This window comes from Nelumbo nucifera, chromosome 2, assembly GCF_055504915.1.
Source record: "Nelumbo nucifera cultivar China Antique chromosome 2, China Antique-T2T, whole genome shotgun sequence".
Taxonomy (NCBI): domain Eukaryota; kingdom Viridiplantae; phylum Streptophyta; class Magnoliopsida; order Proteales; family Nelumbonaceae; genus Nelumbo; species Nelumbo nucifera.
Genome location: NC_142650.1, coordinates 15,175,479 through 15,191,193, shown reverse-complemented (window position 1 = coordinate 15,191,193; position 15,715 = coordinate 15,175,479). Strand labels below are relative to the sequence as shown.

Sequence of the window (15,715 nt, the reverse complement as noted above, 5' to 3'; positions counted from 1 at the left end):
CATGGTTGGAATGGGGCATTAATATTGATCCCACAGCCCGTAATACAGCCATTAAGTTCAACAAAATGTCTGTATATAGTTATATACATCTACAGCCGCACATCGCACATCGAAAGATCCGCGCTGTGACGTTATGTGAACATCATGTGACCAGCGCTCACATTGTTACGATTTACAGTTCCGAGCTGTACAGGTTCAGATGACATCAAACACTTGAGACTTCTTTAAAGCAAAATATCAGCCAGATGACAATCTCAACTATTTGAATCATCAACTGGATGCTGATGCTGAATGACTATTGAATTACCCAAAAAAATGTGGGTTTCTACAAAGATGAACCCGATAGTGACGTCATGAGTTACAATCTTGATTCCTGCAACTAGCATCTTGAAATTGTTTTAGGCTCTATTTGGTTTGCTGTAGCTCTGAAGTCAAATTATTCCGATTCCATTTAATTATTTTTATTGAATGGCATTTTCTGTCATTCTCATTCTTACTTATTTCAATTATTATTTTTATTTTTGCCTGAATCAAATAGATTTTGGAAATAGACTATTTCGGTTTTGATTCCTATTCCCATTCTAACTATAAACCAAATGAACCCTTTCGAGTTTGGACAACAGAAAACGGAGCTGAGGTAAGACACCCTAATTAAATATTTTAAGGCTACAAACGGGTATCCCTTTGCCCAAATTTTAATTTGGTCTTGATCCATGGATATGTTTGTGATTAATGGATGGAATATAGATCAAACCTTATCATCCAATATTATCTTATTCAATATATATTAAAGGAAGGTTTTTAGGCTATACCTCCCACCATTCAGATATGTGGTTTTTTCAAATTTAGACATATGTATTTTCTGAAAAATTGTTATTAAAACTCACAACCCATTATCACCGTTCAGACAAGTGACCATCTCATCTTCTAGAAAAGTTAAACATGTGGTACATTTTTAGAAATTCCTGTTAAAGACCACATCCTAAGGTTACAGCCACCCACCATGGCCTTTTCATTTTTCTGTAAAGCTAGACATGTATTTTATGAAAAGTTGTTAAAGCCCCCACAACCCACTATCACCATTTTCAATCCATTCCTAAAAAATGCAGAAAATCCAAAAGTTGTTATCCACAACCACTTCTAAGTACATTCTATCAATCTCAATTAATCATTAACTATCTATGTATCTTAACAAAAGAAACTATCAATATTCTAATAATTATTGAAAATCTATTTTTTGAAATAAATATTTATTAAAAATTTCATAGTTATTTAAAATATTAATAAATATAAATTTAACATTACTAATTTCTTGTACTTAATGCGGGGTCATTCACTAGTTAAAGAAGTAAAGAGTACAAGTGGACCTAAATCAAGTTAATTGTAAATCATTCAAACTGGGCTCATGAAAAGATTGATTTGGGTTGGTCTAAATCTAAGTTTGAGCTGTGCTAAGCCCATTATATAAGCTAGATGAACAATTGGGCCAAACTCAAATAGTATGTAGCTCAGTTTATTAAGTTTGCGGGTTTAATCGAGTTTATATATAATATTTTTATATTTAATGAGAAATATTCTTTTCTATGCTTAATATTTAATTTTTTATACGAGGTTTGGCTCAATGTAGAACTTGAACTGAGTAACATATGAGCTTTTGAAGTGAGTCAAACGTATTGAACTCGAGGCCAAATTTGTACTATACTTTTTTATTGAGTCAAACTCGAATAATCTAATATTTGGCTTGGCTTAGCCTATATCTAATATTTTCAATTACTTATTTATGATATATAATATTAAAATAAATTTTAATTCATTTTATTTATAATATATAACATTTTCATCTTTTTTTTTTAGATTTAACTATACGTTATTCATTCTAAGGGGATGTTTGGCATTGATGTAGATATCTTAAAAACACTATCATGTCAGACGCGTGTAATTAAAGTTAGAGGAATAGGCGCTGAAACTTCTGTTTAGTTGGCCAATTTTGGAGATTTTCAAGAAATTAGCCAAAAATTAATTCTTGAAATCAAGCCTTTTTTAAGGACCATCATAATTTCCTGATTTCCAATTAATTTTAATTTTTTGAGGATGACTTAACATCTGATGTGGTATTGAATAATAACTCCAATGTAAAAATAATCAGCTCCTGAGAACTAGTATCGAACAGATTCAAAATTAATTTCTCAAAAGCCAGCTTACATGGCAGAACTGATGCCAAATAACCAAAATTTGAAAAATCACTAAAATTTGAAAATCACAAGGGGGAGTTTGGAGCAGTACTTTACAAGTGTTTCAACTGGACTTGAGAGGACCGCATATCATATCCACCCGACCCGTCATCAAAGCTGTGCACTATACCAAATTTTCTATTCCTTCTGTTTGAAGATAAAAAAGAAAAAAAAAATGAAAACCAGATACCATTACTGTTAGATGTATAAACAAAAGATTAAGAAAGTCAAAATTAAACTTCACCTAGGCAAAAAAGAAATTAAAAAAAAAAAAACCATTGTTAATCTCAATAATGAACCACCAAGATTAATTATTGATTATGAAATAAAGTAGAACACAAAAGTAATCTATCTCATTAAATAAAGAGCTATATTAGCAATCATTAAAACAAGGAAAGAAATAATTAATATTTTTATTAATCGAAGTTGAAAGAATATTAGGTTACTGTGAAGGAAATAATTTAAGGATTTTAAGCTTCAGAAAATGTCCTCCGCTTATCACTAGGACCAAATAAGTAGGCATTGGCGCATTGCATACCTTATCAAATTTATTTAGAAAAAATAAATAAATAATTACTAGTTATGAAAGACATTACGACATTGATTAGAGAGGAAACTTGTTTGGTTTGGTATATGTGGAGGCGTTGCGATTCTGTTCGGTCTAATCAAATGCATTAGTAAGTCATAACTCGGGATGTTTGGTTTGGTATATGTGGAGAAGTTGCGATTCTGTTCGGTGTCCATATCAGCGTTCTGTTTATGGTTAAAGGAAAACGCAAACAAACAAAATGCATTTGATTAGACTGTATGAGGTTAGAATGGTCGTAATGTCAAATAGATGTTTCCTCCAAATGAGTTTGGCTTCAATGCTCACAGACCATGTTCATCATACTGTTCGTATAATCTTTCACAGCCCTGCATTGAAAATATCTCTATACTTTTTATGCTTTTTTTATTAAAAGATATTTTTAATATTAGGTTGTAATGATTGTGCCAATGGTGTGAGCATCGTCTTGTGAGGATTGAAACCGATTTCCCTTAAATGGCTTCGGAGCTGTTGCATTCTGGATAATGTGGCACTTATTATGTGATTGATATATCATAGATGTGATTTGGGTATTCCATGAGAAGCAAATCTGATATCTGATAGAATTTGGATTTGCACCAACCTCACAATCACAGTATGTTACAGCTAATATTTTGAATGGATGACAATATAAAATTACAGGAGATATTCTTAATGTGTGCTTGCAAATACTGTCAGGTTGCTGTGAGGAGCGCGAGGTGGATTTGCCCTTTGTAAAGCATCGGAAATATCTTCCGTGAATAAGCAATTTGGGGAGATATTCTCGATGTACGGCTCGCATTATATGAAAAAGTAAATCTTCATTTATCAAAGATATTTCCGATGCACGGCTGCGATGTAATGTAAGGTGGGAGGCGCGGTGTGTGAGAAGCAAATACATTTCCAATCGCGTACCCCACCTCACCAAGACACAAAAACACGACACCCCCAATCATAGAACGAGGTGGCGGCAGGAAGTAGAAGCTCGCTGACTCGCTGTCGGAGGTGCTTTAAAAGTACACGTGTTATTAGGTGAAGCCGATTACAAAAGCAACAATTTTGTCGTTCTACTTCTACGGTGGAATGAACTGATAGGGCGTAAAAATATAATTTCCCAAGTCCAAAAGGCAAAAGCCCATATTTTATGTGTTTGATATGGGCCCGGATCCCGATCCCACTTGGGTACATTATGAACTCGATTCTGCACAAATTTCAAACCCGAAGAGACAGAAGTGGGTCTGTGACTTTGTGGCGCGAGCAATATTTAAAGGAACGCTTTAGTGGTGGAGAGACTTGTAGAAGTAGTGGGAGGTGAGAGAGAAAGCCACTTCTTCAATTCAATTCCATTTCTTCTTTTTATTTTTCTCAGATTTTTAGGGCAAACTAACTGAATATTTCTTGATCTGTTCCAGATTATCTGGTTTGTTGAAGACTGGAATTTTGTTTTTGCATTCTTCCTGCGATAATTTGGTAAAAGAACTTTTAAGATCGACGACCTTTTCTTGGCTCTTTGTGTATGTGTGTGTTGAAATTTCTTGGAAGATGGAGTCGAACGAGAAATATATCGTGTGTGACGATTTTTTGTGCTGAAGCAGCCGAATAGAGAGAGGTACGGGACGTGGTCATGTTGGTTCTGGTTCCTCATTGCTTTTGTATTTTTCAGATTTTAATTTGGCATATAGCTGATTCCTGGAGGTTTTGGTGATTTCTTTGGCAGAAACACTGGAAGTCTGACTGCAGTCATCTGGCTTTCTTCGAGAGCTTCCGAAATGGGTTCAATTTTGTGGGAATTTCGTTAAAGGAAAGAGTGTTGCCTCCTGAGAAGGTTCGGTAGAATGATTAATTAAATCTCTCTCTTGAGGAAGAACTTTTCTGCTAGTGAGAGATCTAGTAGCTGAAAGAAAATCCAAGTTACGTAAATTCCGTGAACTTAACGTTGGAATCACAGATATTAACACCTCCTTTACCTTTTTTTCTTAAAAAATATGTGATTCTCTGTATGTGCAAACCGTGTCTTGGAGAGCTTCGAAGACATTATAACGTTTCATTATCAAGCTTTAATTTAATGGCAAACTACTTCAAGAGTGTCAAATCCACGAAGCTATCTATTGTTTCCTGTGTTTAAAATCGTGAGACACTATCCTGTGAACAAACCAATACTTTTTTTCTTGAAAGCGGGCATCTATGGGTTCTTTGTTGCTTGGTTCAAAAGGGCCACCGATAAAACGACGAGCTGGTTTGCGCAGAAAACAGGCAGGACGAAGTTCGTACAGAGGTAGTTAGGGAATGGTAGACTGTTAACTTGGCAAGTTTGTTTTGTTTAAACCTGGGCCTGTCATCCTTGATAATCAACAAATGGGAACCAGTGCATTGAGGCAGTTGCTGAGGAATCTTTGCCTAAATTCACAGTGGAATTACGCTGTCTTTTGGAAGCTCAAACACCAGAATCGAATGTAAGTTGTTTATCGGCCATTATTCAGTTGTAGTTGGGCTAGCAAAGTGCTTTAATCTTATTATTTCTTTCTTCTATCTTTAAAAAAAAAAAAATTAAATCACCTGCTTGTCCATCCTCTAACTCTAACCTACCAAGTGTTGCATTAGTGGAGTGGATGATCTTATGTTAATTTGCGCTGATTGAACTACTGATATTGAATGATAAACTTTAACAACATGATGATTCAGCTTTATAGTTTGTAGTATGTTTGTTTGCCTCCCTAATTTGCACGTTTACTATGAAAAAGGATAAAGTCGTTGCTTCAGAAGCTAAAACTAGATTCAAGTCACTGACATGTATGGCAATGGTAGTGGGAATAGCCACAACTGCAGCAACTGTTTAAGTCACAAAACGACAAACCATAACACCCTAATCTCCATTATTTGCACAAAGACCTTATTTGAGCTTCATCTTTTTTGTGATTTAAGGCTTTGCTGCCATTTCGTATTGCTGCTCTGATAATCTGGCATTCCTCAAGCATACTGGGACTATATCTCTAGCATAACATATTGCATTGAATAACAACCTCTATCTTTTCCTTTTTAAGAAAATTTTTTGATATTTAGAGTCTTGTATAGTAGTGGTAATGAGAGGGAGAGCTAATTAAATAAATGTCAATATGGAGTGTATGCAAAAGGTGTAGAGAGTATGGAATCATTGGATAAAGAAAAAGGAGAAAGACAAGTGACAGTCTGACAGGTTGGGTGAAGCATGTCTGTTGAGTTCCATGGATTTCATTCTCATTTTTCTTTTAATTTCTTTTCCTTGTTTAGGGTTTTGACCTGGGAGGATGGATATTATGATCATCCAAAACTGATAGAGCCAATTGAAAGTATTTCAGACAATGTTTGCTTCAAGGAGACAGATGGGATCAAATCTTTTGGATGCGAAACAAACACATCAAATGGAAATTCTGTAGGATCTCCAATAGAATTGGTTGTAGCAGATATGTCATGTCAACTGTACTTACTGGGAGAAGGGTAAGTTTGTGTTTGAAAATTAAAATTACATATGATTTTTCTTCTGCTCTCTAGTGCTAGTGAAATAAATCTTGTGCACTCATACAATTTAAGACTATTCTCCATCATGGCCATATTTTTTAGTTTTTCTAATTGATAAGATTGTATTTTTCCATGTAATAAAAAATGAATCACTTCACAGAAAAGCATTTTCTTTTAGGCTCTGTTTGCGAAGAGTGCAAATACAAATGCTGTCATTTTCATGAACCATGCATATTTGTATTTACACTCTTCTCAAATGGAGCCTTAAGAATAGTTAATGTTATAACATGTCTGCATGTGAAACACTTCTAATATTGCAAGATCGCTTTCATAACTTGAAACACCATAATAAATAGGTCATAAATTAGAATTTTCCAGGACATCATGCACATATATTGCAGTAAAATCCAAGGTTGTTGAAAATATGAAATGGGAATGGTATATGAAAATAAAGCAGCACGTCAAAATAATAATAACTCAAGATACAATCATGTATATGGCTTAGCCAAGGGGATGGCATTGGACAACAAACTGATATACAGTACAATAGCCTTTTTGGTCTTAGAAGTTTCCTGAGGATTACCACATAACTCTAGCACTCAGACTCAGACTGGATGCCTAGTTGTTCATATATAGTAGAATGTAACTGACCTTAACAGAAATGGCAAAATATTTTGAAAACCAAGTCATAATGCATACTTTCAACTCTTTTTAAGATTCTATGAGCAGTCTTGACTTGATTTCAGATGTTAGGGGATGTTATATTAACTGCATAATTAATTAGTATGCCAATCAAGCAGGATTGTTGGTAAAGTTGCATCTACGGCAAAGCATTGCTGGGTTTATGCCGGTATCGAATCTTATTTAGTTCCAGAGGTGAGTCTCTGAGGAGCATTAGTCAACTAGAAGTTTAGTTATTACTTCACTGCAAGTATTAGTCAGAGGCTTAACTGGTGCAGTTCCTTCCATATACAGTATCCGGATGAGTGGTCAATTCAGTTTGCAGCAGGAATCAAGGTAACTTCTTTCCTAGTAATGGTCAGATGGTAGCACCATATTTCCATCATTTGGCATCTTTCCAGAGAAATATTCATAATATATATGATATGGTTTGCAGACTATTTTACTTGTACCTGTTCTGCATGGTGTCGTGCAACTTGGTTCTTTGGAAATGGTGAGTTGCAGTTTACTTGATTCTTTCTCCTGTTATGCCAAATATGATATAGGCATCTAAATCTCTAAATCCCTTTACCTAGTTCACATTGAACAATTGTATTTTTCTCACTCCAAATATGTATGTATATATATATATATATAGTTTAGGTGATCCTTGTCATTCCTTCATTGGTTTCTTTTATGCTGGATTTGGAATCTCCATCCTTTTTCAGAAATCTAGTTTTATAAAACATGCCATTAGGATTTTATACCTTGCATCTTGTCTCCTTTATTTTCGTTTTGACATTATGATAATTTTTGCTTATTAAAAAATGGTATTGTTTTATGATCTATTTGATTTTCTGACTAATTTTTTGTGCATCTTTTCTCTCTGGTTGTAAATTGTAATTGCTTTATCTTATGTATGCCCTTCCTCCTGTCATGACCAGGTTGATGAAGATCTTATACTTGTTGCTCATATAAAAGATATGTTCAACACCCTTCAATATGTTGGAGGGACTTCTCTGCCTTTGATTTCAAACAAGGACCTCCTGGCTTTTCAATCGTCACCACTGACATCTCTTTTCTTGGACAAATTGGCTGATCCATTAGCTTTTCCAAGTAACATGCTGAAGCCAATCCAATCAGAAGCCTCAATGAAGCAGGACCCAATTGTTTGTAATAGTTTTCAGATAATAGAGAACAAACTGTCAACCACAAGTGACCAACTTATGCTACCATTTGTTCAAGATAACTTTGAGGTCCTTGGAAGGGATTTGCAGCCGACTCTTCAAAGCATAAAGGAGAATGAATTTGGTGCATTGTTGGTGGATCCTGCTGAAGTTTCATCAGTGCAAAATGAGTCTATTACTAACCATGTGGAAATGATGGAAAGTCTATTCAGCTTTCCTTGTATTGAGGGAGATTTGATGGCCTCTTATCAATGTGATGACCCTAACACAGGAGACCCTGAACTCAAAGTTGGTTTTTATTCTGTTGGAGATTTGATGGATCAAACAATCATAGATGAGGCTATTAATGGGACGAACCACATAAATATCAGTGGCTTCTTAAACTTTCCTGTAGACTATGAACTACAAGAAGCACTTAGACCAGCTTTTCAGAGAGGAAGCAATGAACATCTATGGGACTCATCTGTCTCAGTCCCAGATGCATGTGATAGATTGAGCCCAATTTGGAATAGAGAACTCACAGGAGGAATTGAGCAAGTAATTGCAGAATCCAATGCATGGTTTAAGAAAGGAGGTGATGCTGAACATCTCTTGGATGCTGTGGTCACCAACATATATGGTGCTTCAGATGATACTATATCTAACAGATCTAACAGTTTCACACTAACTACTTCCACAGGGCATTTCGCTGCTTCTTGCCAAACACAGAGTCAATCTGAAGGTAATATATTGGTAAGAGATGACTCAGTTCCATGGAATAACATGAGATCCTCATCCATGTCAGGAGGCAAAGAAGATGTTACTACTACTAGAACTGGGGCATCTTTGTTGGTTAGCATGGTGAGCACAGTGATTGATAGTGATCAAACAAAAAAGGAGGTTGGTTCTAGGAGGGGCTCGAAGTTGACCCGTGTCACTAAAAGAAGGTCCAGACCTGGTGAAAATCAGAGGCCAAGGCCAAGGGACAGACAGATGATTCAAGATCGTGTTAAGGAATTGCGAGAACTTGTCCCAAAGGGTGAAAAGGTGGCCACTCTTTTACCATGTCTCTCCCCTACTCCCTCCTTTTTCTTCTTTTTTTTTTTGTGGGTTAGAAGAACCAGTGCATGTCTTGTTGAAGTTGCAATACCATGAATTAGCTTCTTATTGATTATCTGTCCTTTATGTGATAACAGTGTAGCATTGATTCCCTATTAGACCAAACTGTTAAGCACATTCTCTTCTTACGAAGCGTTACTAGTCAATCTAACAAGTTGAGGCACTGCATGCGCCCAAAGGTATAAAATCCTTTGTCGTCTTCTTTTTATGATTTTTGTTTCCAATTAATGTAAATAATTCAATAAGCAGTTATAATCCTTTTTATGATTTTTGCCTCCAATTGCTTCTAATTCTTCTATAAATAGGTTTAATGCCTCTTGCTTCTCACGAATTTTGAGTCACCATTTTTTTTTTTTTTTGAGAAAAGGAAAAATTTGGAGATTATCCCAACAATACAGTGACTGTACACTGTCACAGAAATAACAGTAGTATGCTAATTACAGAAAAATAGAATCTAGCAAATCCATTCTTAATTCTTTCACACTATTCTATGTCAATGTTTCAAGGTGTTATGACATGGGGCAAGGTGCTGAATGTTTAGATACATCATGCAAAAACTTCAAAGAGTGAAGTTTAATTATGCCTAACAAGACCTGACCTTTTTCAAAGAAACATGAATTAGAATGCCTAAGTGTAGAAATATACATAAAAAAGGATTATATTTTTTATGTAGAAAAAAACATACAAATGGTTTCTTCATCACATAGTAAGGAAAAAAAAGAATAAGATGCAAAAAATGCTTTGGTTAAGACTCACCCTGTAGTTTATCTGCACAATGAAAATCACCTTTGTTTAGTTATCAATTTATTTGGATAGTTTATAGAAATTTCAGCATATGTTGTATGGAGTTCAGTGTTGAGCACAGTTAAAAAACAACACATCCAAGAATAATTCTGGCAAAAAATGAATGTTGAGATGGGTGAGAGGGAAAACTAGACAGGATATGGTCAGAAATTAACTTATTTGAAGGAACCTAGGAGTATCTCCGCTCCAATATGTGATAAAATGAGGGAAAGTAAACTAAGATGGCTTGGATGCAGAGAAGACCATCTACAGTACCAGTGAGAAAAGTGATCTATTATGAGTTGAAGGGTCTAGAAGAGTTGGGGCCATACCAAAATGGACATGGATTGTATTAACAAATGATTAAGGGCCCATAACTTAACAATGGATATGGCATTGAACAGAGCGAAATTGCAGAACAGGATTCGAGTAGCAGATCCCATGTAGTTGGGACAAGGAGTTGAGTTGCAACAAACTATAGCTCAGAATTGATGGGAGAAAGAAAATAAACATGTACAATCTATTACAGAACCTCGTAAGAGCTTTAAAAGTTGTAACTATTTCCCACATTTTTAAAATTTCATTAATCTAAATAATACTGAAGACATATATTGAAAGAACCCAATCTTGTAATGGGAACCTGGAACCTTACCAATTAACATATGAGATGCAGATCCTAAACATAAGGCACCTCAAGGTCTGATCATGTGAAGTATACACCGAGGGTGTAAACTTCAAGGCATTTTTCTTCAGCCCTGTCTCAAGGCATGCCAGACAATATAGAACGCATTTTTATATTTATAATGCTGGATAAATAATCATGCCGTTTATTTCACCAATTAGTGTAATTTGTGTTCAGTATCCATGTTAGATTCCAAAATGGGGCTGTACTTTCCCATCCCCTGATTTGCTGATCATCACATATTTGTGGATTGTGGATAAAACAAATTCCCATGTTTCTTTCCCAACAATCATAACAGCTAATAGAACTTAAAATGCTAATGTTCTACATATGTTATGAAAGGAATGAAGATATACGTCAGATTACTTGAAATATAGAACTTGTTAGTGAATAAAAGCAGGCACCTCAAAATCTTGGAATACCTAGATTTATTTTTGCAATTGGATTAAGCTAAATTTCATTCTGAAAATCTTCTGCAGCAGTGATTATACAAGTGACTTTGTGTATGTTCTTCTTTCTTTGTAATTTATAAATTATTGTCTTTTAAATCTGAAAGCAAGCAACAACCCATACAGGTCAGCGGTTGGAAGAACAGCAAACCATCAGGAACCCAAAATGGCACCAACTGGACTTTTCAAATGGGAAGCCAACTTGGAATCTGCCCTATAGTTGTGGAAGACCTGGACTACCCAGGACATTTGCTCATAGAGGTCTTTTCCATTAACTCAATTGTCAATACACCAAATATGTACTCCTTTTCTTTTTTTTTGAAAGGCAAATAAGTGGCATTAAATTACCTGTAGTTTGTGCTTACAATCCCAAAGCCAATTATGCTACGGGTAGAGTATTGTTCTCTGCTGAGATGCGTTGCACTTCACTTTTGTTGTCCATATTGCAGATGTTATGCGATGAACACGGACTCTTCTTGGAGATTGCTCAAGTTATCAGGCATCTAGAATTAACTATATTGAAGGGCGTGCTGGAGAACCGGTCAAACAAGACTTGGGCCCATTTTATTGTTGAGGTATCTGAGATGTACTTCCAACTTCTAGGTTGTAACTACGCAGAATTATTTTATTGTTCCCTTTTTAAACGGAATATAAGCTTCATAACCTTTAAGTTAAGGTAGACCAAACATAGAATATTCTGCTTGAGATGGCAAAATTATTTGTATCTTTTTAACATCTCCTCAATACGTGCTCTATTTTTTCATGGGAAAGAAAATTGGAATGATGCGTTTTTTTACTAATGCAGGCCTCAAGCGGCTTCCAGAGAATGGATGTCTTCTGGCCCCTGATGCAATTATTGCAACGAAACGCCAATCCGATTTCAAGCAAGTTCTGATGGTGTCTGTCTTCGACCCGTTATTCCCCGTTTTTTTTTTTGGGTCTTTTGAAGGAGATTTACGTCGATCCCCACCGTGCTTTGTATCGCTGATTTTCATAGCGATCCATACCCATTAGAAAAGTTTAGACGAGAGAGAATCTAGTAATGGGCGTACTTGCTCTGTTTCTTAAGGCATTTAGGATTAGATACAAGGGACTCTATTATAAGTTTTGTATCAAAATAAAGATATACACAATACTTTATCTTACATTGTACATCTCGGAAGCGATTCCTTTCTCGCAACGGTGACAAAGATGGAAGTCATGGTCTTCTCGACCATGAAAGAATGATTACATGCACACTTATGCTAAATTAGTATTTACATGCATATAATATAGATACATATGCAGCCACATTTATCAAGAAAAGAAATTACTATCCTAACAAAACTGCATTGCTTCATTGCATGTAAGTGTGTCTCAAGTTGGTGATTCAGCTAGCACCAGTGTGTGCCACCAGCCACAAGCCACGTTCTTTGGAATGCAATCTAGGGGGACTTGAGAGGGAACATTGCGATCAATCACGTCGCCCAATCCAAGCTGTGTAGTTCAACCAGCAATTCATACAATTACAGAACCTTTTATGCCAAGCAAAATAAATATAGATTAATCAATCAAAATAGCTTTGTCTCATACCTGGCCATACTTGTTCCATCCCCAGCAAAATATCTTCCTATCCTCTTCAAGAACCAAAATCCAAACACAAGTCAGTTTAGGTTATCAGCAATTCAGCATTAACACCTCATAGCAACTTAGTATCTTCACCATTATAATTTTCAGGTCCTTCCCTCGCTTTCAAGGGAAGAGATGACTTCAGTAACCTAGCTTAACCAATAGAACCAATTTCATCTGTGCTAACAAACCTTGATTCCTAATCAAGTGCATCAGCATCTGGTTGCCATATGATTGGAAAAAGTAAACAATATTGGGAGTCTTATTTCTCTTTTAGTTTTATTATTTCTATTTTATTCATTGGTTATGGTGGTATGGGGTATTTCTGTCATTTTAGGCTTACGAGTCTATGCATGCATACACTTACAGATCAATCTATAATTTTTTTTCTCTTATTCTCTGTTCTTTACTTTCTTTTTCCTGATTCTGTTTTTTCTTTTTTAATTTATGGAGTTTCTTGAAGATCTTTCAATGATTATATTGTTCTTAAACAAAAAAGCAAAATGATATAAAGGCAAGAAAAAAAAAACTCTGATGATGATGAAGATGCTGATAAGAGTCCAACTATGGTACCAAAAAGGTATTGCACCTAAAAAACTGTTAACCAACCAGCTAGTGCCATCCAATTGGTATTCGTTCAAATTTCCATGTGTCTTCCTTGGGTATATCCTTCCTCTCAAAAGGGATAGCGGTGTTTTGATCCTATTGGTCATAAGTTACTTTGTCTCTATGGATGTTTCTTTCTTCGAGTTTGAACCATTCTACCATTCCTCTCCTTAGGGGGAGAGTAGTACAAGGGAGGAAAAACAAGTTCACCAAGTCTCTCTTCCCTCCATTCCGGATCCAGCTCCATTTCATGTCTTCCTGCATACACACCGTAGAGGCCAACAATGTTCTAAAGATGTAGAGTTACGGATACTGAGCAACCAACACCATCAAACTCCCATGAGGTAAGTCTAACTGGGCCAGGCACCCTTGTCCCTGTTGGATTCCCTTGTTCCCATTTCGGTTGTGGATGATCTTGACATCCCAATTACTCACAGAAAGGGAGTCCGATTGTGCACTACCAAACACCCTATTACCCACTGTATCTTATGACCATATTTACCCTTCCCGCCGAGCATTCTTATATGTTGTTGATAGTATTCCCATACCCAAAATGTGGTAGAGGCCCTGACTTATCCTAAATGGACAGATGCTATGAAGGAAGAGATTAATGCCCTCCATAAGAATCACACTTGGGAGTTGGTGGATCTTCCAAAAGGGAAAGACTTTGTGGGGTGTAAGTGGGTGTTTACAGTGAAACACAAGGCTGATGGAATAGTAGAAAGATACAAAGCAAGGCTGGTAGCAAAATGGTACACTCGGGTTTATGGTATTGACTATGATGAGACTTTTGCCCCTGTAGCGAAGATGAATTCAATCCGGGTTATGTTATCATTGGCTGCAAATCTTGATTGGGAATTGCATCAACTTGATGTAAAAAATGCCTTCTTGAATGGTGATATAGAGGATGAGGTTTATATGGTTCAGCCATCAGGCTTCTATGCCAAAGGAAGTGAGAATAAAGTGTGCAAGTTGAGAAAGTCCCTTTATGACCTAAAACAGTCTCCTAGAGCATGGTTCAGCAGGTTTCATATGGCAGTTCAACAAGTAGGATTCAAACAATGTCAGCCCGATCACACTCTCTTTGTTAAGAGGTGTCAAGAACAAATTGCAGTGTTAATAGTGTATGTGGATGATATCATTATCACAGGGAACTAGAACTCTAAAATACAAAGGTTGAAGGAGTTCTTGGCTTCTCAATTTTAGGTGAAAGATCTAGGTCATCTAAAGTACTTTCTTGGGATTGAGGTTGCCCTCTCAAAAAGGGGTATCTTCATCTCCCTGAGGAAGTACATCCTAGATCTGCTACAAGACACAGCCAAGCTAGGTGCAAAACCAATAGGCACCCCTATGGATATTAATCACAAATTGGGTGATTGTGATGGTGAACCTCTAAAAGATGTGAAACAATTTCAAAGACTAGTGGGAAGTTTACATTACTTGCCCATGGCACGCTCGGACATAGCTTATCCGATTGGTGTTCTAAGTCAGTTTATGCATTCCCCTAAGACACCACATATGGAGGCTACAGAAAGAATCCTTAGGTACCTAAATAAGTATCCAAAACTGGCTTGTTGTTCCATAAGCACAACCATCTAAAAGTGGAAGTCTATACAGAATTACAGATGCAGATTGGGTAGGTGCTATAGATGACAGAAAATCTACAAGTGGGTACTACACTTTTGTGGGAGGAAATCTAGTGACATGGAAGAGTAAAAAACAAAATGTGGTTGCAAGATCTAGCATTGAAGCTGAGTATAGGGCTATGGCACATGGGGTGGCTGAAGCACTTTGGTTGAAGAATTTGTTAGTAGAGCTTGGGTTTCCAATTAATAACCCCAATGTCTCTTTACTGTGATAATAAGGCAGCCATAAACATTGCTACTAGCCCTGTCCTACACGACAGGACAAAACACATTGAAGTGGACAAGCACTTAAGGATGAAATCTGCACCCCCATAATTTAACTCCATGGAGTAGTTGACTGATATTCTCACAAAGGGACTTCCATACTTGCGACATAATGAGCTATGTGACAAGTGGGGCATGATAGATATATTCACCCCAACTTGAGGGGGAGTGTTGTTAGAATGAGTTAGTTGTTTCTACTGTTATAGTAATTTATGCTGTCAGTCTTAGGGTGCTGTCAGCTTGTTTATTGTCTTTTATTATTGTTTTTTATTAGGGTGTGCCACCAGGGGCAAGGATGTAATTTTTCCTTCTTTTATTTTTATCTCAATAATATAAATAGAAAGCTGAGCGCTGCCAGCCTAATGTTTTGGCTCCCAAACAGCCGATTTCTCTTCTCTTCCTTCTTCCCTCTTCTTCTCCCTTTCTTCTCTTCTCCCTAGA

General features: G+C 36.3%; 2 protein-coding genes across 5 annotated transcripts in view; one reads left to right on the top strand and one right to left on the bottom strand.

Annotated features, from left to right (window-relative positions):
- Positions 1 to 3,967: 3,967 nt before the first annotated feature.
- On the top strand, positions 3,968 to 12,371 carry LOC104597098 (transcription factor LHW-like). 2 transcript variants are annotated; one of them, XM_019197745.2, is made up of 12 exons: positions 3,968 to 4,107; positions 4,209 to 4,405; positions 4,514 to 5,249; positions 6,064 to 6,270; positions 7,092 to 7,167; positions 7,267 to 7,308; positions 7,409 to 7,465; positions 7,896 to 9,164; positions 9,314 to 9,415; positions 11,277 to 11,411; positions 11,600 to 11,725; positions 11,956 to 12,371. In XM_019197745.2, the coding sequence occupies exons 3-12, from the start codon at positions 5,152 to 5,154 to the stop codon at positions 12,043 to 12,045; spliced, it is 2,202 nt and encodes a 733-aa protein (XP_019053290.1). In that variant the 5' UTR covers positions 3,968 to 4,107; positions 4,209 to 4,405; positions 4,514 to 5,151; the 3' UTR covers positions 12,046 to 12,371. The 2 variants fall into 2 exon arrangements, with proteins under 2 accessions (XP_019053290.1, XP_088753253.1); XM_088897127.1 differs by lacking the exons at positions 3,968 to 4,107; positions 4,209 to 4,405 and having other exon boundaries at positions 5,110 to 5,249; positions 6,132 to 6,270.
- The window catches only part of LOC104597097 (ultraviolet-B receptor UVR8-like), a 23,821-nt gene continuing 20,335 nt past the window's right edge, over positions 12,230 to 15,715 (bottom strand). For all 3 annotated transcript variants that reach the window (XM_010258494.3, XM_019197746.2, XM_010258495.3), the window contains 2 exons: positions 12,723 to 12,766; positions 12,230 to 12,626 (listed from right to left, as the gene is read on the bottom strand). In XM_010258494.3, the coding sequence (XP_010256796.1) occupies positions 12,507 to 12,626; positions 12,723 to 12,766 (164 nt within the window). In that variant the 3' untranslated portion in view covers positions 12,230 to 12,506. The remainder of the gene's footprint in view (positions 12,627 to 12,722; positions 12,767 to 15,715) is intronic.

Bases quoted from the DNA above. Each gene is read 5' to 3' on its own strand.
- LOC104597098 (XM_019197745.2), top strand. From the start codon at position 5,152: ATGGGAACCAGTGCATTGAGGCAGTTGCTGAGGAATCTTTGCCTAAAT. The intron at 7,309-7,408 runs GTAACTTCTTTC...TATGGTTTGCAG, and splicing joins AGTTTGCAGCAGGAATCAAG to ACTATTTTACTTGTACCTGT. The intron at 11,726-11,955 runs GTATCTGAGATG...TTACTAATGCAG, and splicing joins GGGCCCATTTTATTGTTGAG to GCCTCAAGCGGCTTCCAGAG.